Source organism: Ogataea haglerorum (genome assembly GCF_019207285.1).
Source record: "Ogataea haglerorum isolate 81-453-3 chromosome Unknown 81-453-3_NODE_15_length_226208_cov_100.181872, whole genome shotgun sequence".
NCBI classification, from domain to species: domain Eukaryota; kingdom Fungi; phylum Ascomycota; class Pichiomycetes; order Pichiales; family Pichiaceae; genus Ogataea; species Ogataea haglerorum.
The window spans coordinates 188,604-212,047 of NW_025065165.1; the positions used below are offsets into that span (position 1 = coordinate 188,604).

The 23,444-nt window shown below is 41.1% G+C and overlaps 14 protein-coding genes across 14 annotated transcripts; 8 read left to right on the plus strand and 6 right to left on the minus strand.

Annotated features, from left to right (window-relative positions):
• Window positions 1-52: 52 nt before the first annotated feature.
• On the plus strand, window positions 53-2,968 carry KL911_004727 (uncharacterized protein; the record flags this gene model as incomplete). Its single annotated transcript, XM_043200050.1, has 1 exon — window positions 53-2,968. One exon carries the CDS (start codon window positions 53-55, stop codon window positions 2,966-2,968), a length of 2,916 nt encoding a protein of 971 aa, XP_043052629.1.
• Window positions 2,969-3,037: 69 nt separating this feature from the next.
• KL911_004728 (uncharacterized protein) lies at window positions 3,038-3,583 on the minus strand (the record flags this gene model as incomplete). The annotated part of the gene is made up of 1 exon (XM_043200051.1): window positions 3,038-3,583. The coding sequence occupies one exon, from the start codon at window positions 3,581-3,583 to the stop codon at window positions 3,038-3,040; it is 546 nt and encodes a 181-aa protein (XP_043052630.1).
• A 435-nt stretch (window positions 3,584-4,018) lies between these two features.
• Window positions 4,019-6,005, minus strand: KL911_004729 (uncharacterized protein; the record flags this gene model as incomplete). The annotated part of the gene is made up of 2 exons (XM_043200052.1): window positions 4,019-5,748; window positions 5,834-6,005. The coding sequence occupies 2 exons, from the start codon at window positions 6,003-6,005 to the stop codon at window positions 4,019-4,021; spliced, it is 1,902 nt and encodes a 633-aa protein (XP_043052631.1).
• A 157-nt stretch (window positions 6,006-6,162) lies between these two features.
• Window positions 6,163-7,893, minus strand: KL911_004730 (uncharacterized protein; the record flags this gene model as incomplete). The annotated part of the gene is made up of 1 exon (XM_043200054.1): window positions 6,163-7,893. One exon carries the CDS (start codon window positions 7,891-7,893, stop codon window positions 6,163-6,165), a length of 1,731 nt encoding a protein of 576 aa, XP_043052632.1.
• A 224-nt stretch (window positions 7,894-8,117) lies between these two features.
• On the plus strand, window positions 8,118-8,924 carry KL911_004731 (uncharacterized protein; the record flags this gene model as incomplete). Its single annotated transcript, XM_043200055.1, has 1 exon — window positions 8,118-8,924. The coding sequence occupies one exon, from the start codon at window positions 8,118-8,120 to the stop codon at window positions 8,922-8,924; it is 807 nt and encodes a 268-aa protein (XP_043052633.1).
• Window positions 8,925-9,438: 514 nt separating this feature from the next.
• On the plus strand, window positions 9,439-10,551 carry KL911_004732 (uncharacterized protein; the record flags this gene model as incomplete). Its single annotated transcript, XM_043200056.1, has 1 exon — window positions 9,439-10,551. The coding sequence occupies one exon, from the start codon at window positions 9,439-9,441 to the stop codon at window positions 10,549-10,551; it is 1,113 nt and encodes a 370-aa protein (XP_043052634.1).
• A 117-nt stretch (window positions 10,552-10,668) lies between these two features.
• Window positions 10,669-14,748, minus strand: KL911_004733 (uncharacterized protein; the record flags this gene model as incomplete). The annotated part of the gene is made up of 1 exon (XM_043200057.1): window positions 10,669-14,748. The coding sequence occupies one exon, from the start codon at window positions 14,746-14,748 to the stop codon at window positions 10,669-10,671; it is 4,080 nt and encodes a 1,359-aa protein (XP_043052635.1).
• A 131-nt stretch (window positions 14,749-14,879) lies between these two features.
• On the minus strand, window positions 14,880-15,698 carry KL911_004734 (uncharacterized protein; the record flags this gene model as incomplete). Its single annotated transcript, XM_043200058.1, has 1 exon — window positions 14,880-15,698. The coding sequence occupies one exon, from the start codon at window positions 15,696-15,698 to the stop codon at window positions 14,880-14,882; it is 819 nt and encodes a 272-aa protein (XP_043052636.1).
• Window positions 15,699-15,859: 161 nt separating this feature from the next.
• KL911_004735 (uncharacterized protein) lies at window positions 15,860-16,774 on the plus strand (the record flags this gene model as incomplete). Its single annotated transcript, XM_043200059.1, has 1 exon — window positions 15,860-16,774. The coding sequence occupies one exon, from the start codon at window positions 15,860-15,862 to the stop codon at window positions 16,772-16,774; it is 915 nt and encodes a 304-aa protein (XP_043052637.1).
• A 93-nt stretch (window positions 16,775-16,867) lies between these two features.
• Window positions 16,868-17,887, minus strand: KL911_004736 (uncharacterized protein; the record flags this gene model as incomplete). The annotated part of the gene is made up of 1 exon (XM_043200060.1): window positions 16,868-17,887. One exon carries the CDS (start codon window positions 17,885-17,887, stop codon window positions 16,868-16,870), a length of 1,020 nt encoding a protein of 339 aa, XP_043052638.1.
• Window positions 17,888-18,271: 384 nt separating this feature from the next.
• Window positions 18,272-19,195, plus strand: KL911_004737 (uncharacterized protein; the record flags this gene model as incomplete). The annotated part of the gene is made up of 1 exon (XM_043200061.1): window positions 18,272-19,195. One exon carries the CDS (start codon window positions 18,272-18,274, stop codon window positions 19,193-19,195), a length of 924 nt encoding a protein of 307 aa, XP_043052639.1.
• A 118-nt stretch (window positions 19,196-19,313) lies between these two features.
• KL911_004738 (uncharacterized protein) lies at window positions 19,314-21,248 on the plus strand (the record flags this gene model as incomplete). The annotated part of the gene is made up of 1 exon (XM_043200062.1): window positions 19,314-21,248. One exon carries the CDS (start codon window positions 19,314-19,316, stop codon window positions 21,246-21,248), a length of 1,935 nt encoding a protein of 644 aa, XP_043052640.1.
• Window positions 21,249-21,552: 304 nt separating this feature from the next.
• On the plus strand, window positions 21,553-21,801 carry KL911_004739 (uncharacterized protein; the record flags this gene model as incomplete). The annotated part of the gene is made up of 1 exon (XM_043200063.1): window positions 21,553-21,801. The coding sequence occupies one exon, from the start codon at window positions 21,553-21,555 to the stop codon at window positions 21,799-21,801; it is 249 nt and encodes an 82-aa protein (XP_043052641.1).
• Window positions 21,802-22,262: 461 nt separating this feature from the next.
• KL911_004740 (uncharacterized protein) lies at window positions 22,263-23,384 on the plus strand (the record flags this gene model as incomplete). Its single annotated transcript, XM_043200065.1, has 1 exon — window positions 22,263-23,384. The coding sequence occupies one exon, from the start codon at window positions 22,263-22,265 to the stop codon at window positions 23,382-23,384; it is 1,122 nt and encodes a 373-aa protein (XP_043052642.1).
• Window positions 23,385-23,444: the final 60 nt, after the last annotated feature.

Genomic DNA, 23,444 nt, shown 5'->3' on the forward strand with positions numbered 1-23,444 from the left:
TTCGCGAATAATATATATAATTGTTTTCAACTTCAACAAGTCAATTTTTCTGATGACCGATATTGCATCTGTATCACAATTATTGGCACAGTCGTTGTCACCGTCTACCGCAAAACTTGCGGAGAAAAGTTTAAGAAGCGTTGAAGATCAACAGGGGTTTCCGTCCACACTTTTACACGTAGTGGCGGCCAATGATCTAAGTTCTTCTGTGAGGTTGGCAGGTTCATTGTACTTCAAAAACTTGATTAAGAGGAAATGGATCGATGAGACAGGTGTGTATCGGCTTCATCCAGAGGACGTGAAGATGATTAAAGCAGAGATCATCTCACTTATGATTCAGTTGCCTGATTCTCTTCAAATCCAAATTGGCGAGGCAGTCTCCCTCATTGCAGAATCGGAATTTCCTGAATTGTGGCCGGACCTCATAGAGGAACTTGTGAAAAAATTGTCTCCGGACGACATGCACACTAATAAGGGGGTTTTGAAAGTTGCTCATTCAATTTTCAAAAGATGGAGACCTCTCTTTGGCTCCAATGAGCTCTATATTGAAATCAATCTTGTGCTCTCACATTTTGCCCAACCATTTTTGGAGCTCCTAAAGATGGTCGATCAACTTATCGATCAAAATATCTCAAACAAAGAGAATCTTAAACTTTTGCTTGATAACATGTTGTTGTTGGTTAAAATTTATTACGATCTGAATTGTCAGGATATTCCAGAGTTCTTCGAAGATCATCTACAGGAAGGTATGGCAGTTATACACAAATACTTGAAATATTCAAACCCATTACTTGAAGACCCCAATGAAGCAGAACAGATAGATATTGTTACTCAAGTGAAAACAAGCTGTTGCGAGCTAATCCAATTATACACTACAAGATACCAAGAGGAGCTGGGCAGTATAATCACAGAATTTATTAGGACAATTTGGGATTTGCTTAGTTCCATTGGAACACAGCCAAAATATGACATTCTGGCCTCAAAAGCCTTACAGTTTCTCACCATTATTGCTTCCCTGGAGCAATACAATAGCACGTTGAAGTCAGAAAAAGCATTGGAGGAAATTACTGAAAAGATTATTTTACCAAACGTGATGATAAGAGAGTCTGATGAGGAGCTGTTTGAAGACGATCCTATCGAGTATACAAGAAGAGACCTCGAAGGCTCCGACTCCGACACAAGAAGAAGAGCCTCCACAGATTTTTTGAGAGCTTTAAAAGAAAATAAGGAGCAGGACGTCACTCAAGTGGTTATGAACTACGTTAACCACTATTTGGCAAGCTTCCAGTCCAATCCGACAAATTGGAAGTCCAAAGATTTGGCGATATGTTTGTTTAGCTCCATTGCTGCAAAAGGATCGATTACGAATGCAGGTATAACTTCTACCAATTTGCTGGTGGACGTGGTCGAGTTTTTTTCACAATATGTGGCGCAAGATCTGGTGAATGAAACCTCTCATCCAATTCTGAAAGTTGATGCAATTAAGTACATTTTCACTTTCAGGAATCAGCTTACAAAACAACAATTGATAGAAGCATTTCCACTTCTATCTTCACATTTTCAAGACGACAATTATGTGGTGTATACCTACGCTGCGATCACCATTGAAAAGATCCTATCTTTAAGAAACCCTTCAAGCCACCAACAGTTGCTTTTTAGCAAAACTGACATACCAGTGCCTGTATTCAATAATCTTCTTACAAATCTGTTTAGGCTCATGTTTGGGAAAGGAGAGTCACCAGAAAAGCTAGCAGAGAATGAGTTTTTGATGAAATGCGTTATGAGGATTCTTCTCACTGCGGAAGACTCACTGAGCGAGAAGGCCCCACAGCTTTTACAACAGCTCATGAAGATTGTTGACATTATTGGGAGAAACCCTTCAAATCCGAAATTTTCACACTACACATTTGAATCAATCTGTGTACTAATTCGTTACAACAACAATCAAATCATAGAGATTTTCGATCTGCTCAAGCCTTGCATGCTCTCCATATTAGCTCAAGACATCCACGAGTTTATTCCTTACGCATTTCAGATTCTTTCATACTGTTTAGAAGTTTATCCAAAATCTTCCGAGATGCCACCTGAATACGAGCAACTGATTAAGCCTCTCTGTTCTCCAGCGGTTTGGGAACTAAGGGCAAATATCCCAGCGATTGAAAGGCTCTTGGCAGCTATCATCAAATTCAAACCTTCACTATTTATATCCGCCACAAGCTTAACTCCAATCTTAGGAGTCTTCCAAAAGCTCGTGTCTTCGAAATTGAACGACCATTTGGGTTTTGACTTCTTAGAAACAATTTTACTAAGCATTGATATGTCTTGCCTGGAGCCCTTTTTGAAAGAGGTGGCGATGATATTGCTTTCACGTTTACAGACGGTTCGAACAGATAAATTTGTCAAAAGATTCATTGTGTTCTTAAGTTCCATTGCTGCTTTGCCAACATCAAGCGATCCTTGCTTGAAAAGAAATGGGCTTGATTCTTCTTTTGTCATTAAATTTATAGAGAGTGTTCAGCCTGGAGTGTTTCAACAGATTCTTATGGGTGTCATCGTCCCTACAATTGAATCATTTAATAATTTGCTTGACAAAAAAATCTTGATAGTGGGCCTCAGCAGCCTGATCACCGAAAACGCCCAAGTTATAGGTCAAGACGCCTTTAAGCTTGTGCTGTCTAAGCTGCTAAAGATAACCGCATCTGATAGCATCAGAAATTACAAAGACTTCAATGAAAATCTTGAGCTTTTGCTTGAGCTGGAAAATGATGAACTTTCGTTTGGATCCAGTTTCAATAAACTGAATACTATTCAGCAAAAGCCTTTTGACCCAATTAAGGAAATAAGCTCAAAGGAGATGATTTTGGCGTATCTTCAATCAAAACTTGCATCCTTTCCAAACATTCAAAATGTTCTTCTGAATCTTGATCAGCCAGAACAGGAACTTGCAAGAAGCCTGAGAATTGTATGAACTACATATCGCAGGTTTTGCCACAATAACTAAGATTGTTTAGTATTATACATTTCTATCGTACGTCAATCATTCGACATTTTCTCCAGAGTCCTGGTGTGTTTGATTCTGGTTTAGTTCTTCGTTGTTTTTTTGCATGTCTTCCAGCTTTTCCAATCGTTCTTTTTCGGCGATTTCCGCAGCAGTTAAGAATCGACCACCCTGACCCCTCGGTCTGCGCATTGCATGTTTGTGTCTAGATTCGTGTAAATAAGGCTTGCGTCCACGCTGAATCTTTAAATTTTCTTCGAGTTTTGCTCTCGCTATTCTTCGCTTCAAAATGCGATGGTATTGTTTAGCATTCACGTAGTAAGGTTGATCGGCCTGAGCTTGTGACGTTACGGAGGACGTACGTGCTTGGTCCGGCGGGGATGGCGTAGTGGGAAGCGGCGATTGATCTGTCGATGTCGATGTATGATATTCAGCAGTATCAAGGTATTCCCCAGTGAGCGGCTGTTGGGATGACCTATACATCAATTCTATGTGTTGAGGATTCTGTTGCTGTGATTGAGAGAACTCAGTTGACATCGTAGATGACATTGTCCTGTTGACCTCTGCTGCTTTATTATCGGACATTAGAGTTTACAAGATCGTCGGGTCGAAAAAAATACAGGCGGTCTCACCGGGTAACTTACTCCTCAATTTCAATTATCAACTGAATCGATTACTTTCCTTCATGTACGCCCCAGTTTTAAGACCAGCAGTTTTATTCTTCTTCTTTTTGAGACAACCTGTTGCAGCGGGCACACTTGTTGGTACTTGGGCTTTGTGGGAAGCAGATCGCAACCTAAATTGGGGAATCAAAGATGCCATTAATGAATGGAAGCATAGGTTCTTGGGATTCCCCACCCAAAGAAGTCTCTACTCGGATTTCTCGAAACTTGACGCACAGATGAGGAGATGATGAACCATGGCATCTGATGCTTGATATTGTTATTGTTCAATGTCGACTTTATTTATTTGAATAGTATGAGTATTCTTTGTCCTTGATATTATAATATTTACAGATAGTCAAACGCGTTTGGCCAAACGATAGAGGTCGAAAATTGCTGCGGGAGTAATGCCTTGAATTCTCCGTGCTTGTCCAATCGTTTCAGGTTTTGCTTCGTTAAGCAGAGCCCTTGCTTCTGAGGAAAGAGATGACATACTGGTGTAATCAAAGTTCATTGGAAGGACCAGATTCTCGTCACTTTTGAATGCTCTTATCTGTGCATTTTCCCTACCTAGGTAGCCTTGATAATCTCCATGAATATCGATTTTTTGTTTTATTTTGCGCGGGAGCGCTTCAAGAGATTTATTCTGTAAAACGGGAATCAAGCAGTCTAGTGATATGTTTTCATACCGAAGTAATTCAAATGCAGATTTGTAACTTGAATCTGTCCTAATTCTTAGACCAGGTACGAGTTTGGCCCACTCTTGTGATGGAAGCCTATAATCATTGAGAAACTCCAGGCTCTCTTGATAGAGCTTATTCTCTTTATTAAAATGATCCCAGCGTTGTACAGATATACAACCAAATTCATGTCCCTTAGGCGTGAGTCGCAGGTCTGCATTATCAGCACGTACACTTATTCTGAACTCTGATCTTGAGGTAAACATTCTGTACGGCTCCTCAACACCTTTTGTAATCAAGTCGTCGATAAGTACTCCAATATAGCCATCAGATCGATCCAAAATGAGTTGCGTCTTATTTTGGAATTGCAAGCCTGCGTTGATACCTGCCACAATGCCTTGAGCAGCAGCCTCCTCGTAGCCTGTCGTGCCGTTGATTTGGCCCGCTAGGTATAAGCCTGAAATTGTTTTAGTCTCCAGTGTTCTTTTCAATTCTCTTGGATCAACATAGTCGTATTCAACACCGTAACCCGGTTGGAGCATTTTCACTTCCTCGAGTCCAATGATACTTTTGAGCATGGCATCTTGAATATCGGGAGGCATCGTACATGAGATTCCATTTGGATACATCACATCTGTGTCCAATCCTTCAGGTTCTAACCACACTCTATGTCTGGGTTTATCGGAGAATCTTAATAATTTAGATTCAATAGAAGGACAATATCGAGGACCTTTGACTGTTTCCCTAATATGAACACTTTTGTCCAGATTTGACAGTATTAGTTTGTGCATGGCCGGGGTAGTGTACGTCGAATAACATAGAAGTTGATGCTCAATCTCTGGATTTTCATTGAGAAAACTCATTGGTTCTGGAGGACTATCGCCTGGCTCTTGCGCAACCTTCGAGTAATCAACAGTTTTAGCAGATATTCTCGGAGGAGTTCCGGTTTTCAATCTCCCTAAACGAAATCCTACCTCACGGAAGGTCTTACTCAAACCATAAGACGGATCTTCTCCTATTCTTCCGGCAGGCCAAGTATCTAACCCAAGGTGTATTTCTGCGCTCAAAAAGGTACCTGTTGTTATCACAACCTTTTCACAGCGCAAAATGTCTCCATCAGACAAGACCACTCCACAAATTTTTGCGCTATAGTCTATCTTACCTCCGGCTTCATTTGTGGATGGGTCAAGAATTAGGTCCTCAACTCTTGCTTGTAATATTTTAAGATTAGGATAACCCTTCAAAAATTTCTGCATCTCAGTCAAATACAATTTCCGGTCAATTTGAGCCCGATGACCCCAAACAGCCGCTCCCCGTGATCTATTCAAGATCTTGAATTGTATTCCAGACTTATCGACAATTCTAGGAGCAATGCCATCCAACGCATCAACCTCTTTAAGTAATGTACCTTTTCCGATGCCTCCCAAAGGCAGGATTACATGAAGTCACGCCGATCTTGCTTATATCAGGCGTCACTAAGGTAGTGAAAACACCTGTGCGGGCAGAGCCTGTAGCAGCTTCAACTCCTGCATGACCACCACCGACCACCACAACAGGATGTAACGGTTTGGTTTCCAATAATTTGGCAAGATCAGAAGTCAGGGAAAGATATCTAGCAGAACGCTTTCCAGCAGTAGTAATATTGTAAGATGTGAGAGAAAGCATGGACGAAATTTTCAAAATCAGTTACTAACTATATTGTTTGTAATCCTGCTGTCTATAGTTGGTGTAAAAACTTTTTCAAAAGCAAACATCTTCTCTGATCTTACACATACATTACCTTATATTTCATTCTTCGATGAGAACATTTTCGTCTTTGTTCTTACTTCTCTAATTCTTGTTCCTCGCTATCCTCTTCTTCTAGTGGGATAATCAGCGAGTTTTCACTAGAGGTTCCATCATTTTCTATTCGCAAATACAAGTGTGAATCAAACTGATTTTCATTTGCTAAGTCAGTTTCAGAGTTAACTTCCAAAGTGTGGATAGTGGTGGATATTCCCCTATTGGGACCGGGGCTCCCCAATGTGCGTCTTTCAATTTTTTCCATGTGTTCTTGTTCCTCCAGATCGCTCATTGAATCAGACGAGCCTAAGCGTTCATCCTGAAAGTTATGCTCTAGTCGCCTCCTAATCTCTTTTTTGTCCTTGAAAAGCTGTCTTTTTATTCTCTTTGAACGTTGAATTTTGTCTCTGTAGAGAAGCTTCTCAATTTCCGACGTGATTTCAAGATCAAAAATCTGCGAGCTCAAGTTCAAGATGTCATTTTCGATCGACGTGGCTCTATCTGCGAAATTAAATAGATCGTAAGACGAACCAAGCCGTGCACGATGCAGCAGAAGCTTGATATCAACATAACTGACTGTTCTACGATTCGCATGCTCAATATAGCTTTCGAGATCATTGAGCTCCTGTCTGAAAAACTCTTCACTGATATATTGGAGTTCAATCAGAGCTTCCTTAGACTGCAGCTTTTTCAAGTCGTTCTCAGTTAGCAGCCATCGTGTGAGACTTCGTATCATAGCCAGCGAGATCACTGGTTGTTTGCCAGAGCCGGGCTGTGATTCTTTTGCTCTTTTCCTAATGGTGACAAAAGAAGGAACCTTATTCTGGGAATGTACATTCAAAAGCGATAGATCTTCTGTCTCTGGTCGCTCACCGCTGAGGTTGTCATTGTCATCACTATCGTCACTACTGAATGCGTCATATTCACCTCCGATATTGAAGTTGTCGATGTCTTCTAAGACAGGCTCGTTTCCGTTAGAAGAGGCAAAGATGCCTTCGTTGGAATCAATATCAAAATCTCCCTGCTTGCGAATAATTGCTTCAGGTAGAGCCACATTTGAATTTCCGAATGAGGCCTCAAGAGATAGTCTACTTGATAATCGCCCCTTCCTTGGTGATCTATCAGGTGTACTTAAATAATCCCTTGATTGAGACAACAGTTCCCCTGATAATTCTCCAGACTCGGCCTTTCCTGTGGGTTCTGGCGCAAGTTTTGCGTACAAAATCTCCAATGCATTACTTTGTTCGGCCTCATGCTGTGTCTTTCGTTTTTTCCGCACATCCTCTTTTTCCAGCGTCAATAGTCGCCCCAGCATTTGCAAATCCTTACGAGGAGAATAGCCTTTATTCACCTTACCTTTTGAAAGCGACAAAAGCAGCCGATGCCGACGTGGAGTTGCTCCATCAGCAATCGCTTGCAGTGTTATGGGAGTCGTTGGCTTTCTGGGAGTTCGGTTGGGTGTATTGGGACGGGACGGAGTTCGAGACGGAGTTCGTAATGGTCTTTGAGTTGTTCGTCGAGGAGTTTTCACAATAGAGGCATCTTCATATTCCGTCAAGGAAGTTATGGTACTTAGCTCAACTTTTGATAGCGAGTTGACTCGAGCCGGAGTATTCAGGATCTTGGAACCTTCTGATGGTTGGACACTCGAGTGCAAACCTCTAGGTTCTTCGTGTGAAGAGCCCATTTCATTGTGTTCGCTGGGAGACATATGAGAATTGTCTACTTGAATCGCGTCCTCAAATTTGGAAGGAGACTGATTTAAGCTCATGCCACGTGAATTAGTATGATTATGCACCATCCCAAAGAAGGAGTTGAAGGTTTCCGCTCAAACCTTGGTTGAATATTGATGTTCCGACGTCTAAAGTTGAAGTCGGTAGCAGATGTTCTAAATCAACGCAAAAAACTACAAACATTCGAAGGCACCAGCCCGCATTCTAGCCACACAGAAAAAATAAAATTTGAATTTTTTAGGAATAGGCAGGCCCTTTAGTTATGTCGGAACACGGTGATGATTTGGATGACGGACTTGACTATAGTTACAACTCCTCAAGCGATGGGATAGAGACTTTGGCTTATAGTCAAAAGACCTCAAATTCAGATCCGGACGGCGAACCAGAACATGACAAGAACTCGAAAGATCACAAAGCGCACAACGCTGGAAAAAAACGTAAGCATAAAAGTGATAAGCTGGCTCAAAAGAAGAAGCAAAAGATGGAACTTGATATGGAACAAAAACGAAATCTTGCCAAGGAATTACCCGATGTGATAGCAGAAAAGCTTGCTGCTAAGATCAGACAACGCTTTCCTGATCTGTCTCCATTGGAGTTGAGTGAGTTGTACATTAGTAGATCTGCCATCAGGGATTCGCAAAGCTTTGCTTTTGAGCGAAATTTGGGTAATTACAAAAACTACATTCAGACACAATTGAAAAGAGTTCTTCAAGATAAGGGATATATTTTGGTTATAACAATATCAGCCATTCGAGCATGTGATGTATTTCGTGCTGTGAAATCTCTTTCAACTGGAGCTTTTAAACTAATCAACAAGAACAAACTCAGGGACGACCTGCAAGCATTAAAGAGGTCAAAGGCTAGAATTCTCATTGGTACCCCTGGAAGAATATCCAGAATTCTTGAGACCGAAAACACGCCGGTAACCTCTCAAATGATAGATGCAATCATCTGTGATTCCTCTTTCTTGGACTCAAAGTTGCAAAATATATGGGACTACGATGAGTCCTTCGCTTTAGTCAGAAAGGTACTATCCATGAACGAAAAATGCGAAGTCTACCTATATTGATAAATTTTTATTGTTCTTTAGTAGAATTATGAAGATAAGGATAATGATACCTGCCAATAATGAAAAGGAAACCTTCTAAAGTGAGATGCGAAGCTCTTCATTTATTCTGGTTCGAAACTGCACTTTCCCATCTCTTCACATGTTCCATGGAGTATACCTTTTGTGGATCATACGTGTTTTCCTCACCTTTGAGGTACAGGTAGTACATGATCACACCGTAAGCTGAGAAAGCAATCGCCGCGTTGACAGTGTGATTTCTTGGCGTATGGTACCAGCCACCAGTCGGTGGCCTAACCCACTTAGGTATAAATTGATGCGCCTTGAGTTAATGAGACAGCAAGAGAAAAGTACTAACCATTAGAAATTCGGAAGTATATATGTCTAGCCCCTCATTCAAATATATATATATCTGTTTTTGCATATCGTGCGTGTACAAAAAATTCCATGTACTTAATTTTTCACCGACTTTTTTTAAAGTGGATCACACCAACGTACAAACCCTTTCACTGACCCAATGAATCACAGGCCTCGTATACTCTTTGGCATACGCATCTCAACCATGAGATTTTTGAGACACGTATCCATATCACCTTTGAGCAACCTTGTGTCGCAGTCAAAACCAAAGCCCGTTCATAAGTTCTCATATGAGAAAGCCAATAATGTCCGGATGAACAGCGGCGATTTGGAGACACCTGATTTGACCACGAACTTCGGTGACTACAAGAGAATCTCGTATAAACTAAAGGTATCCGAAGACGAAGCCCAGAAAATTCCCGCCATATTAGCTTTGCATGCGAGATTGAATCTTTCACCGAATTTCAAAAAATCAACCCTTGTGAGAGCTCTCACCTCTAAAATGAAGAACAATGAGTATGTTGATAATCATCAAATGGCTCTTTTTGGATCTAGCATGCTTTCTTATTATACAACAGAGTATCTCATAACAACTTACCCTCGACTTCCCATTGGTATCTTGAAAACTGCAACTGACGCATATGTGGGCGATTATTCGCTTCATGACGTTGCGAAAAACGTTTGGGGCATTGAGGAAGATTCGGGTACGAATCTTGAAAAGTATCTATCTAAAGAACCGAAACTGTTTAGATTTGGTAAACTTAGATACGACAGGCAGGCACAAGAAGTGGAAGCGGGCATTACAAAGTATAGTATCTCATCGGAGACTTCTTTGAGTGCTGCCACCGCATATGCAAATAGTGTGAGAGCAATTGTGGCTGGTGTGTTTGCGGCAGACGGTGAGCGAGCAACCAAAGATTTTATTTACAAACATATTTTATCAAGAAATGTGGACATACCATCGATGCTGGGGTTTGAGGAGCCAGGGAAATTGTTAGCAAAGCTTCTCAAAACAAAAAATATGGAACCTCCCACCATCAGGCTCATTTCTGAAACAGGTAGACAATCGAGTTCACCAACTTTCATTGTTGGCTGCTTCAGCGGAGATAATCTTCTAGGAGAAGGACAAGGGACGTCCTTGAAAGAGGCTCGTATTCGAAGTTGCGTCAGTGCTCTCAAAGCATTCTATCTTTACAAACCACTTGAGCCCCGCGTTCCAAGTGATGAAGGTTTCAAACCGCTATTTGTCGATGAGGGAGAGTTGTTTTATTGAGTAGACCTTAATACCTCGAGGCTTTACATCTGTATATACTGAGCGTGAATAAATATGCGTCAACCATTTGGTAGTATTCTGCTTGGTCATGTTTCAAACTTGCACTAATGTAGTGATCTATCGAACTTCATTTGTATACTCTTTGACTAGCTTAAGCTTTGACTCATTGAGCTTCTTCAGAAGAAGATCATTGACAAGTTCTGCAGTCGACCGATCCAGGAGCTCTTGATCTTTCAAATTCTGAAAAACGGCATAAATCATTATAACTGATCTCCTAATTGCTGTATGTTGTGAGTGTAGAAACTTGTAAAAAATCATGTCCAATCTAAAGACAAGCTCTTGGTTCAATTCGACAGGAGAGATGTGTTTTCGAAGATTGTCTAGCAAGAGGACTTGCATTGCAACACTAATCAAGTTCCTGTTTTCAAGCGCTTCCACATACAGTTCCAAAAAAGGAATCAGATCTAAAGTTTCGGAAATAGCAAATAATAATTCATCGGGATCGACCAAGCTATCGCACTCAGAGTATAACCGAATCAATTTATGGAATACCTCCCCTATTTCAAACCAGTTGTTGTTCAAAATGCAAAATCGTAGGATCAAAAGGCATGCAGACATGTGATCGGAAGAAGGACTAGAAGAAATATAATCCAGAGCTGCCTGCTGCACAGCTTTGAGTTCATAGACTTTCTCGTGGTTTAACAAAGATGCCAACTCAAAAAGCTCTTTGTCTGTAATAGATTTTCTCAAAAGCTTCTCTAAAAGTAATTCCGATTTTGAGACATCATAGGATATCTTAGAGATTTTGTAGATTTCAAACTCAGTCCATGAGTCCATTAGTCCCAAGATGTGATTACTGTCGTTGTATATTTCAACCTTGGCCAAGCCAGTCACTTGTGAGAGGGGATCTGCCGACACCAAGGCGGAAGTTATTTCATCGGAAGCCTTAGATGGTAAAATAGGTGCCTTCATATCACCCTGTTTCCCCTCCGCACAACTGTCCTTCACGTTATCTGCTATGGTCAATTGATTTAGATCCGGAGTGTTGTCAGACATAGTTTGCAATCTATCGGTTTCCATCTTATCATCTAACGATTCAGGACCATTCGAATCTCGAACCAGTTCGTTTTGGTCCTGAAATACCTGAGATATGTCGTAATTAGGTCTCAAATCAACAGATTGATTGTTAATGATCTCAACAAATGGATTTTCTAGTTCTGACTGATTTCTGGAGTTCATTTGTTTCTTAAAATTTGGCATAATCATTGTCATGTCGGATTTCACATCGTTAGAACGCTCAAACTTATTTCCAACAACCATAGTGAGTCCGTCAGCAATGGCCTCCTCCATTTCTGCCAAGTCGAAATTCTCGTGCAGTGAAGATGATGGCGACTCAACGCTCTTCTGAAATTCGAAAGCCATTTTGTTTCTCAATTCTCTTTTCAAAACTCTGTCCTCATGTTCGTTGAAGCATTGGATAAAATCAGATTTATAGGTTTCAAAAGCCGTTTCTAAAACTGAGACTAGCTTTGTCGGTTCCATCTGAACAACTTCCCAGCTTTTGAATAATCTTCTCAAAAGCATTTTGATTTCATGTGAATACAGCTTGCCCTGACTTTGCCTCAACAAGTAATCAACCACTGAATAGCAAGTGTCCAGAAATTTTACTCTGTTCTTCACGAATTGCATCGACAGGTTGATATCATCACAGCTGGAGGCATCAATACAAAGGTCCAGAACAGCATTAAGTGCGCTGACCAATCCACTTGATTGCAATACTTCTGCCATGGCCGTCAAGTTTTCACTTGAGAGTGTGTGATTCACGCTATAGCAGCAAATCATGCGAAGTGAGTTCTCGGGTTCCAAAATGGAGCACAGTTTGTGGAACGAGTCGGGATGGTCACAATAATCAAAAAATGCGGACGGATTTATGACCGATAATCTGTTAGCAAGATAGCTGAATTTTCTCAATGAATAGGTTTCGGCCCCATTCATCAGTTTCTTGACTCCCTCAATTTGATCGCCTTTCTCGTCGGAAGAAAGAAGGTCATATATTTGGCGCTCTCTCTTTTCGTTTTCAGAGTCAAGGTCATATATTTCTGTATGCCGTCGAATTTTATCGACTGGTATATTGAGAGTGAATGTACCTGTATGGTCCTCTTTCTTTTCACAATCTTCATTTTCTTTCTCATTGTATTGAATATGGTCCCGGTTATCAGATCCAGATGAAATAACCCTACTTAGAGAGTTATTTCTCTTTTCAGAAAAGCCGTCATCAATAATATCTGAACTTCTTTTACGAGCTACCGTCTTTGCTTCACTTCCTATTTTCTTCGCGCTTGAGTGAAGTGCTTCTTTCTGTCTTGACAAGATAAGTTCTTTCATTGATGGCCGATTGTTCGCTTTTTGCATGGAACTCTGATTTGAGACTTGATGGTTTGGCTTTGGTTTAGCTTTTTCCAAAGCTCTCAAAGTGCTGCTGTCTAGTCGATTCACTATACGAGTGCATATCGAAGGGAAAATAGTATTCAAACACCAGAAAGCAGCTCTCATTGAATCTCGAACCGCTGGTGAAGGATCCCCCACGCCTTTAGCAATGATTCTTTCAACAGGATCCAGAAATCCAGCGTTGTCGAGAATAGATTTGTTATGTCTGAACTTCACTAGTAAAATATGAAGCCACGTTCCTGCGTAAGCTCTGGGTTGTGCATTTTTATCCTGGGCCGCGATCGTAATCTGGTTTACTAGTCTCTGGTTGTAGCTAGAGTTTATGAGTAGACCTATGACGCCTGCATTCGCGTTCTGTTGTGAAATTGTCTTGCGAGATGACGTGAGTTTGATTAATGACACAACAAGTGAATCCACTAGCCCGTTGTCTAGATACGAGCCAAAGCGGATGCCCAGTTCTTTGCATAACTGACATCCATGGCTTGAAAGGGTAGTGCGCAGCGAAGACACAGCTTTGCATATACAGTCTTTCTCCATTTTCAAGAATTGTGCGGTCAGCTCTTGATATTCCGTAATTGCATTGCCTCTTATGATACATCGTAACTGGACAATTGCCTGCTCTCTAAGAGTCCAGTTGAATTCGGTTTCTTTGCCTTGAAAAGGTGCTTTCAACGAGTTGAGTTTCTCTGACAGTTGCTCTTCTCCACTAAAATTAATGGGTTTTAATGAGTCTTGCATAGAATAGAGAGGTACTCCTTTCAGGAATTCTGAAATCGTTGGCTCAGTTTCTGGATCGAATATACTTTGTTCGCTTTTATCAAATACATCTCTCAAAGCTTCATTATGTGAATTCTCATTTGATGCTGTTCGTAGTTGCATGCTGGAAGCATGAGTCCTAAGTAAATGATTGCTCACTGCTATTTTTGACTTTGGTCGATCATGAGCTTTACTTTCGGAGTCAGATCTGGAGGTATTAGTTTTTTGGTTTGAAATGATTGATGTGGTAACTTTTATAGGTCCCGCGCTGACAAAAGATGCTTGATTCAGTAGCTTGGTGTACTCTGCCACCAAGCAGTCATCTATGTGGTTCAGTACTCTGATTGACTGAGACCGAGATACTCTAGATTTAACTAGTTGACTAATCAAGTCGCTTTTTGCTGTTCTATTGTTAGGGTTAACAATCTTGAACACCAAGACTAGTAATTCAAATGCAGCGTTGGAAACCTCGTGGCTTTTATCATCCAGCAACATTACCGTTTCCGGAAGAAAATTCTTGAAACTGAATCCGGGGGTGTTGTCCACAACTTCGCAGAGCGTTTTTAGCACTTCGTATCTCACTGATAAATCAAAGTGATGCAGGCCATAAGATTTCAGACTCGTTTCAAATTCATTCGGCACAGCTTGCCAGTAAGTCAACATGGCCTTCTTTGCTGTGTTTTTGAGTGATGGCTTCTCATCATTGAGGCGATCTATAAGAAAGGGCACAACCTGAAAATCCACAAGTTTTAGCACCTTTGAATCTTGAATACTCACACGTTTCACCAAATGGCAAATAGTCGAAAATGAATTTGTAGTCAGGGATGGTTTGTGATATGCCAACACTAGTGCCTCAAAATATTTTGGTACGTGAGACAAATTAACAAGATCTCTCTTTATGTGAGCTTTGAGTTCCAGTATTAGCTGTGATGCAAACTTCTCGTCGTTGGACGTTACTGCACGGAACAAAGCGTCTCCAGTAATATTCGCCATTTTGAGATATGAAGTGGGAAATCCTTGATACGAGGGAGATTCTTATTGTAAACAACACGAAAATTATTTACTTTCCATTTAGCACAGCCGCGAAACGAAGTTGTAGAGCAAGTCTTGTCATGAACATATTTTTATCGTTCCTCATAGATTGGTATAAGCATCTTGCCTGATTTGTGCTTCACGCCATTAAAGGAAAGAGCAAGTTTGCCTCCAAACTCGCTAGGCTGACTCCAGCCAATTTGATACCTTGTCAGCCTCAAACCATATATACTATGTTTTTGAACGGCAAACAACAGGCGAAGCCCTATACCCATTCTTCTGTATTTGTGACTAACATATATCCGTGAAATCCCGATAATTAAGGGTAGTTTCTGTTTTGGAACAAGTTCTCCTGTGTCATAGACCATCCATTTTCCCTCGGTTATTCGTTCAGTCGAACAAATTCCAACGGCCTTATTTCTGATCACAAACAGAAATACCTTGCCTCTATTTGGGTCAGAAGACCAGCCCCTATTATCTTTGGGGGCACTCAACACTTGGTTGACAATATCGAGGAGCTCTTCTGCAACCGAAATCTCCTTAGACGATTCAACATTGACCTCAACTATCTTTCCATCAAGTCCGGATTTCAATTGATGCTGCTCAATTGCGTTCCAAGTCAAAGTATTTGTTGGACCAAGCTCTACTCCTTCGATAGCGCGCCGATGATATTTCTCATGCAATTCGCGATCGGATCTCAAGTGCTGCACATATGACATTTGACATTCCGAACAAATCGTTTTTCGGACACTGGTGAAAAAGTGTGTTTGCTTTAGATTTCGAGGTCTTTTTCTAGTACGCGCATCTATATCCTCAGCACGAGAACATGATGAGTCTTGTGATGACATTATTCGTTTATCGTTGAGTAATCTCGTATGGTTGACAGCAGATTCGAGGGGAGGAGCAGACATATCAAATTCTGGCGGTAATCCTTATGTATTCCTTTTCATCTGATTTCTCTGCCAGCGTTTTGAGGAGCAATGACAATGCGCTGACTATCAGGAAATTATTAAAATTCCCTTCCAATAATTTTTCTCTGAGCGAAGATATTCAACGACTGCTTTTGGCTACAATGACGACGTACAGAAATCCAAATCCTAAATTTGAGCATACTCTTCCTTTATCTACAAAATGGAAACACCAGATTACTGAGTGGTTACAGGAAGATATTCCTTCTTTTGACTATGGTGGGTATGTGGTTGGAGACAATGTTCAGACAGCAACCCTCTTCTGTAAAAGTGACGGAATTCTCTGTGGAATCCCTTTTGCAACTGAGGTATTTCGTCAATGCGGACTCAGCCATGAGTGGCATGTAGATGAGGGTACATTTTTAAGGCCCTCAGAAACTGAGAGTGGGAAGATAAAAGCGTGCACAGTTAAAGGCCCTGTGAAAAATATCTTGATTGCGGAACGGCTGTCTCTCAATATCATTTGCAGGTTGAGTGGTATAGCTACTCAGTCACACCTTACTATTAAAACAGCCAGAGAAGCCGGTTATACAGGAATCATTGCTGGGACCAGGAAAACTACACCAGGGCTTAGATTGCTTGAAAAATATGCGATGCTTGTAGGAGGTGTGGATCCTCACAGGTATGATTTATCATCTATGGTGATGCTCAAAGATAATCATATTTGGGCAACAGGATCAATTAGACAGGCTGTCAAAAATGCAAAGGCAGTGGCTGGCTTTAGTACTAAAGTAGAAGTCGAAGTTCAAAACGAAAGGGAAGCAGAAGAAGCTATTGACGCAGGAGCCGACATAATCATGCTTGATAATTTCAATGGGCCTGAACTCCAAACTGTCTCTCAATCTCTGAAACAAAAGTGGTCAGGTAAGCGCGAGTTTTTGCTTGAGTGCAGCGGAGGTTTAACTTTGGAAAACATTTCTGAATTCCTGAGCAATGATATCGATATATACTCTACATCTTCCGTGCACCAAGGATGTTCAATCGTTGACTTTAGTTTGAAGCTTGATAAAACTAACTAACTTGCCTCTGGTATTAAAAATCTTTTGTTCTATTATCGGACTCTACTGTATACTTGTACTCATATCTGGGACCAATGTGATTGCAGAAGTCACTTACTTAGGTAACTGTTGGTTTTTCTCTTTTAGTTGTTGCTGCTTTGCAACAGCATAAACAATGCCTGCAACAAAACCGATAAAAATGGAGGAAATCGAGAAAAAGTTGATAGGAGCATCAAAGAAGATCAGTCCACTCAATGCGATTGGTAACTTGTTCAAAGCTCCAACCATTGAATACGTAGTTGATGATGTCACTCTGATACACCAGCCCGAACAATAGGAAATTCCAACGGAGGAAGCACCAGAGAAAATCATGGCAAAAATAACTGATTTTCTGTTAGCTTCAGGGAAGTTGACAGCCAAATTTTCGGGAGACCAGTCTTCCAAAATAAAAGATGCAATCAACAAAATAGGAATCGACAGTAAATTGTTGTAGAACATGGTGTCGAAATCTTTAAAATTCGTCAACTTGATTCTCTTCCTCATGCAAAGCACAAAAGTAGCTGATGAGAAGCAGTTGAGAAACATCCAGAAGTATCCAACACCAAAGGCCAAATTTCCAGTAGAACTATCCTTGTCCCCGTAGCATGCAACAACGGAAGAAAGAACCATCAAAATGAAAGATCCCAATGCCATGGAAGTCACTGAACCACCAAACCATAACACTTCACCATATGCAATCAAGATGATAGTCAAATTTTTGAAAATAGTGTAGACCGGGATTGAGAGGAATTGTAAAGCCTTCGAGGATGTGTAGATCATCCCCACCAAAAGAAAAGCAATTGGTGACCACTTTTTCGCCTCAATATAATTGAACTCTCTGTAAGTTATTATCCCAAGGAACTTCAGTATAGAGATCGTAATCAGACAAACAATCGATTGAACGGCTAACAAGAAGAAGTTCAAATTGAAGTCGCCAGAAACAACATATTTATTAGTGACAGTCATCAAAATAGAAGATGCGCAATAAGCAAAAATAGAGACAGGGCCAGAATTGGCCAGCTGGCTTAAAAGCGAGCCGCCCTGTGGTGGTAGTTGGATAGTGGCGACTGGAGGGTCCTCTTTTTTCTCAGACATATTAGTGAAACTTTATCACGAAAGAAAAACAAGTTATCTTGAAATGCCACGAGTTTTGAAATTTTCTGCTGGCCGCCAAGCCAGCCAACCTAGCAAAAATTTGGCGAGACCGATCGGCACTTACCTAACATGTTTGAAGTAGTAAATGTCTTTTGAAATTACCAATTGTGACATTTTATTGTGTAAAACAGTAGTTGCCGTTTCTGAAGGAGATTCTAACGACACCTCACCTCATTGATAGCTACGTTCTTAGGCTACTGAAGTCTTCTGATTTGGACTCCTAACTATATAACTAATTGTAACTAATTACTTGGTGTACGGTGTCATCATTCTCTAAAAATTTGGCGTTCTAAATCTTGGAAGCCTCTGACAAGGATTCTCATTATGGCGAACGAGGAGGAGATAAGCAAAGAAGAAAGACTTGAGCAAGCCCGGAAGAAGTTTGAGGAATTGAAGAAAAAGAAGAAAGGAAATAAAAAGAAGGGCAAGGCTGGAGACCACGAACGCGAAAGCAAAGACAAGGAAATACACGACGACAGCTCCATGGAAACAGTGGCAAATACAGCAATAGATTTAGAAACAACTGAAGCCACTACATCTATCGGTTCTGAAAAGCCTGCGACTCTTAATAATGGCATCTCAGGGACCAAATCTACTATCAAGGAACAAGGCCAAACTATAGTAGAAAACCATAAATTTGATGATAACGACGATCATTACGATAACGATCGCGAAGGCCAAGAATTTTCGAAAACCGGGATCATGAGTTCTTCTGATTTGTCTGGCATGGATACCGTTAGTGCAGTCAAAAAACAATTTATGTTGGTAGACGAAACCAAATCTCAATATGCAGAGGAAATTCACGGGACCGCCCCTTCAAAGCAGGTGACATACCTAGAAGCAAAGCTTCGCGATACGGTTGAACAGAATTCCAACCATTTGAAAGAAATTCTGGAACTAAAATCAACTCAAGCACGATTGAAGTCAAGAATTAGTTCGCTAGAAGAGAAGCTGCAATCTTCTGAGCTTCTGATTGATCGCTTGCGGCGACAACTGAGTGACAAAACTGATGGCCTATCATGTGCTGGTGTCCCCAAAAGCGGTGAAACATTCAGTAATTCCTCACCTCAAAAAGACTCCCTTACAAAATCGTCCCCTAGCTTCCAAACATTCAACAGTTTTAATAACTTGGCAAACGACTATCTTGACATAGTCGACATCCGTGAGCGTTTGGGCCAATGGAAAGGTTGGAACCTAGACATGAAATCATGGAGAAGTGTTGGAAGCGGGTCACTACTAGAACTCTAGTGTTTTGAGCTGCTATTCTTCGTTGTGAATATTCCTAGGGCTGTGTATTTACAAGTGTGCCTGTATGGTAAGTAAAGTACTTTGGTTTAGATGGCAAAAAAAAAAATCTGATTTTGCAATGCTTCGTCTCCAGCTGAGTGTAAATCCGAAACTGCTTTCCAACACTTTGCATCAAATCCGGTGGGTATCAAAAAGAGTGAAGTCGTCAAAAGTAATAGGCATTGATTTGGGAACAACCAATTCTGCGGTTGCGGTCCTAGAAGGGAACAAACCCAAGATCCTTGAAAATCAAAATGGCGACCGCACAACACCCTCCATTGTAGCTTTCACTAAAGGAGGCGATGTTCTTGTTGGTGCCCCAGCAAAACGACAAAGAATTGTCAACCATGAGAATACCTTTTATGCAACTAAGAGATTAATTGGACGCAAATATAGTGACGATGAGGTTCAAAAGGATATTCCCAGACTGCCTTACAAAATCGTTGAGCATGCCAACGGGGATGCTTGGCTGCAAACAACCATTGCGCAAGGTCTGTCATATTCACCTGCCCAGATAGGGGGTTTTATATTACGCGAGATGAAAAGGGTTGCCGAGCTACAACTATCAGAAGAGATAAAGAATGCAGTTATTACAGTTCCCGCCTATTTTAACGACTCACAACGGCAAGCAACCAAGTTTGCAGGTCAACTTGTTGGACTGAATGTCTTAAGGGTCATAAATGAGCCTACGGCAGCTTCATTAGCTTATGGTATTGGAGGTAAGGACAAGAAAAGCGGTATTGTTGCAGTTTATGACTTAGGTGGCGGGACTTTTGACATTTCGATACTTGATATCGAAGACGGTGTATTTGAAGTGCGATCTACCAATGGCGACACACATCTTGGAGGTGAAGATTTGGACAATATATTAGTTGAGTTCATTTTGAGGAAATTCCAAATGAAATCGGGTATCAATCTTCGGCAAGATAGACTTGCTGTTCAAAGAATTCGTCAAGCTGCGGAGAAGGCTAAGATTGAGCTATCCCATGTTAAGAGTACTACAATTGATTTGCCTTTCATTACCGAAACTGAAAGCATCAGTATACCTCTCACAGAACAAGAACTTGATGAGATGAGCTCGGATTTGATTGAACGGACAATACTTCCGGTCAGAAAGGCTCTCAAAGATGCAGACTTAAAAGTGCAAGATATCGATGAAGTCATTCTCGTTGGTGGGATGACACGAATGCCTAAGATAAGAAATACTGTGGAGAGTTTCTTTGGTATAAAACCAACTACTCAGGTTAATCCCGATGAGGCTGTGGCTCTTGGGGCTGCTATTCAAGGTGCTGTCCTCTCAGGAGAAGTGAAGGATGTGTTACTTTTGGACGTTACACCTTTGACTCTGGGAATCGAGACATATGGGGGATTGTTTTCACCGCTTTTGCCACGTAATTCGACAGTGCCGTGCAGAGTTACTCAAATGTATTCAACTGCTATAGATGGTCAAAGCTCGATAGATATCAATGTTTATCAAGGAGAACGGCCTTTGGTGCAGGATAACATATTAATTGGAAAGTTCAAACTGACTGATATTCCACCCTTACCAAAGGGCACACCGCAAATTGAGGTAATATTTGACATTGACGCCGATGGAATAATCAAAGTAAGTGCAAGAGATAAAGAAAGTGGGAAGAAATCCTCTATAACTGTGTTTGGAAAGGGTGACCTAACTGACGAAGAAGTTAAACGGCTGGTAGAGGAAAGTAAACAAACAACAGATCAAGATAAGGCAAAACTTAACTACTTGAAGTCGGTCAGCAATTTGGAGTTGGTAGTATTCGACACTGAGCAGGTTCTCAAGGATATCGAGAAATTTGTGGATACAAATGATGCAGCCACGCTTCAACGAAAACTTAACACCGTCAAAAAGATGATTGATGATTCGAGAAAAGGGGATTTATTTGACCAAAATCTTATCAAGGCAGCACAAGAAGAATTACAGGAGGAAGCGTTGCAAGTTATCCAGAAGGCAGCTGAAAGAAGTAAGGCACAACGAAAAGCTGATAATTGATTATCCCCTTTTAGATATTTAGTAAGTTGAGAACATATTCGTATTAAACGGTCAGAGCGCAATTTTTATTCCTAAAGTAGATATTTCCGTGCACGCGTCGTGTTACCAAAAAAAAATTCAGCAATTAACTGAAGTGGTCCTAGGAAAACACGGTTAGTTTCACGCACTAAAACCAAAGACTGAGTTAAAATCATATAAGTCACGTACGATAGGTTTTTTGCAGCGTTCTCACTCTTCAGCAGCTTCAATAATATTTGGGAACGTTGAGCAACTGACTACCTCAAACGAACCATAATAGAATATAATGTATAGCCATCCCAACTTGTCGACTTCTTCTGCCGGTTCTCACTCTAAGCGATTGTCTTCAAACAATCCTTTCAGGTCGGCTCTTCTTCAAGAAGAATCAAGAGTGGTCAGCGATGACTCAAATTACAGACGCTGGCTGGAGAAGCATGCCGAGGAAGCTGTGGATTCAGACAACGAAAATCATCCTCCAAGAAAGAATTACGCGAAGACAAAATCGCATCCTGCGAACTCAGAGTCATCAATGTAAGTATAATTCACAATTGTGGAGCATGAAAAAGTTTTCGAGGTTGGGGCATGATGCTGGTCAGAAAAGATCAGGGGCGAATCAATCTGCAAGTCAAGTAAACTTTGGGGCAGGAAAATGGTATGTATCAGATGAATATTTGGAGGAGCCGCATTCTTTTTGTGCACACGGGGTCTTGGGTGCAAAGATGGGTTCATAGAACCTGATATCTTGAAAGATATTGTGTGCTTGAGAGCCAGCGAAACCCAGCTGCAAAAAAACAGGAAATGATCACGTTGTGAGCCGAGTTACCTATTTGCATGTTAGGCACCCCATGATGTTGTACAACAGCAGATTTGTGTGACACACGAGACATAACAAGTTCTCCAATAATGCTTGACTTGCGGGCTGTGCCTCAACTTTGTTTTGCTGTCGCGACGCAATATAAAGTTTTAAATTACTAACCTTACAGACTTTATTCCAAGATGTCTAACAATCCATTCACCGAAATGTTATCTCCCTCTTCAACCGGAATTGGAAATGCTCGAAATCATTCACAAAGCAGTTTGTCAAAAACTTCTCACCAGTTGCCAGGAAAGCCACGTAAGCATGACCAATACGATCAGCACTCAGATTATTATGATGACCATGACCTACCGCCTCCTTATGATGAAGTCACAAACAAATACCAGAAAGATGAGTATCCCACAGACGAGAAATTGAAACAAAGCAGCGAATCTAGTTCAAGCGAATCTTCTCCTAATCCATTTCCTGCGTCATCTTCTGCCCCAAAGCAATACTATAAAACCAGTAGGGAACATAACGGAAAACGGTTAGATGCAGAGCAGATGACAGGGACAGTGGTCACTAATATTGCGTCAGACGGCAGAGTCAGATCGAAAAGTGCGGGTGAGTCTAGCAGACCACGCAAGTATAGTGAGCACAAATATTCTCGTGGCCACAAAGAGCGTAGATCTCATCGTCACCACCGGTCTAAAAAACAAACTGTAATGGATAAACCAAAGAACTTGGACACCATAGACAAGTTGGATGTTACTGGATTTTTTTCCGGTGGCGGTTTTCACCACGATGGTCCATTTGACGCTTGCACGCCTCATAGAAACAAAGATACGAAAGCAGCACCTGTGATGGCGTTTCCTGTTGATGGTCCGAATAACTCAATCAAAGGAATGGCTCCCAAGAATAGTAAGGATCAACAAATTGATATGGTATTCGGTTACAATGAAGAACCCATATACACATCAAAATCAAAAAGCGTTCAAACTCCAGGTAAAAGCCCATACAGCAATGGGGTCGTGGTTAAGCGAGCTTCCGCTTCAAATAGCACATTTCTTGATTTGAAGGCCAACCCAAATGTCGTTGCATTTGACTCAAATGTAAAGTCTGCTCCAATCCACGGAGATACAACTTTGGGGCTTGGTTCATCTACATTCTTGGATGGGGCTCCAGCATATGGAGTTCACGAAAAAAAGGATGGAGGTGAGCTCGGTCGAAAGAAGAGTCTTGTGGATAGACTAAGGAAAAAAGATGACGAAACCACTGGCTTACTAAGAAGAGTCAAAAGTTTGAAGGTGTCCAGACGATAGACAATGGAGGTGTCATGCAATTTTGTTTTCCCTACGCTCGTACTTGTTTTAGTTTGAAAG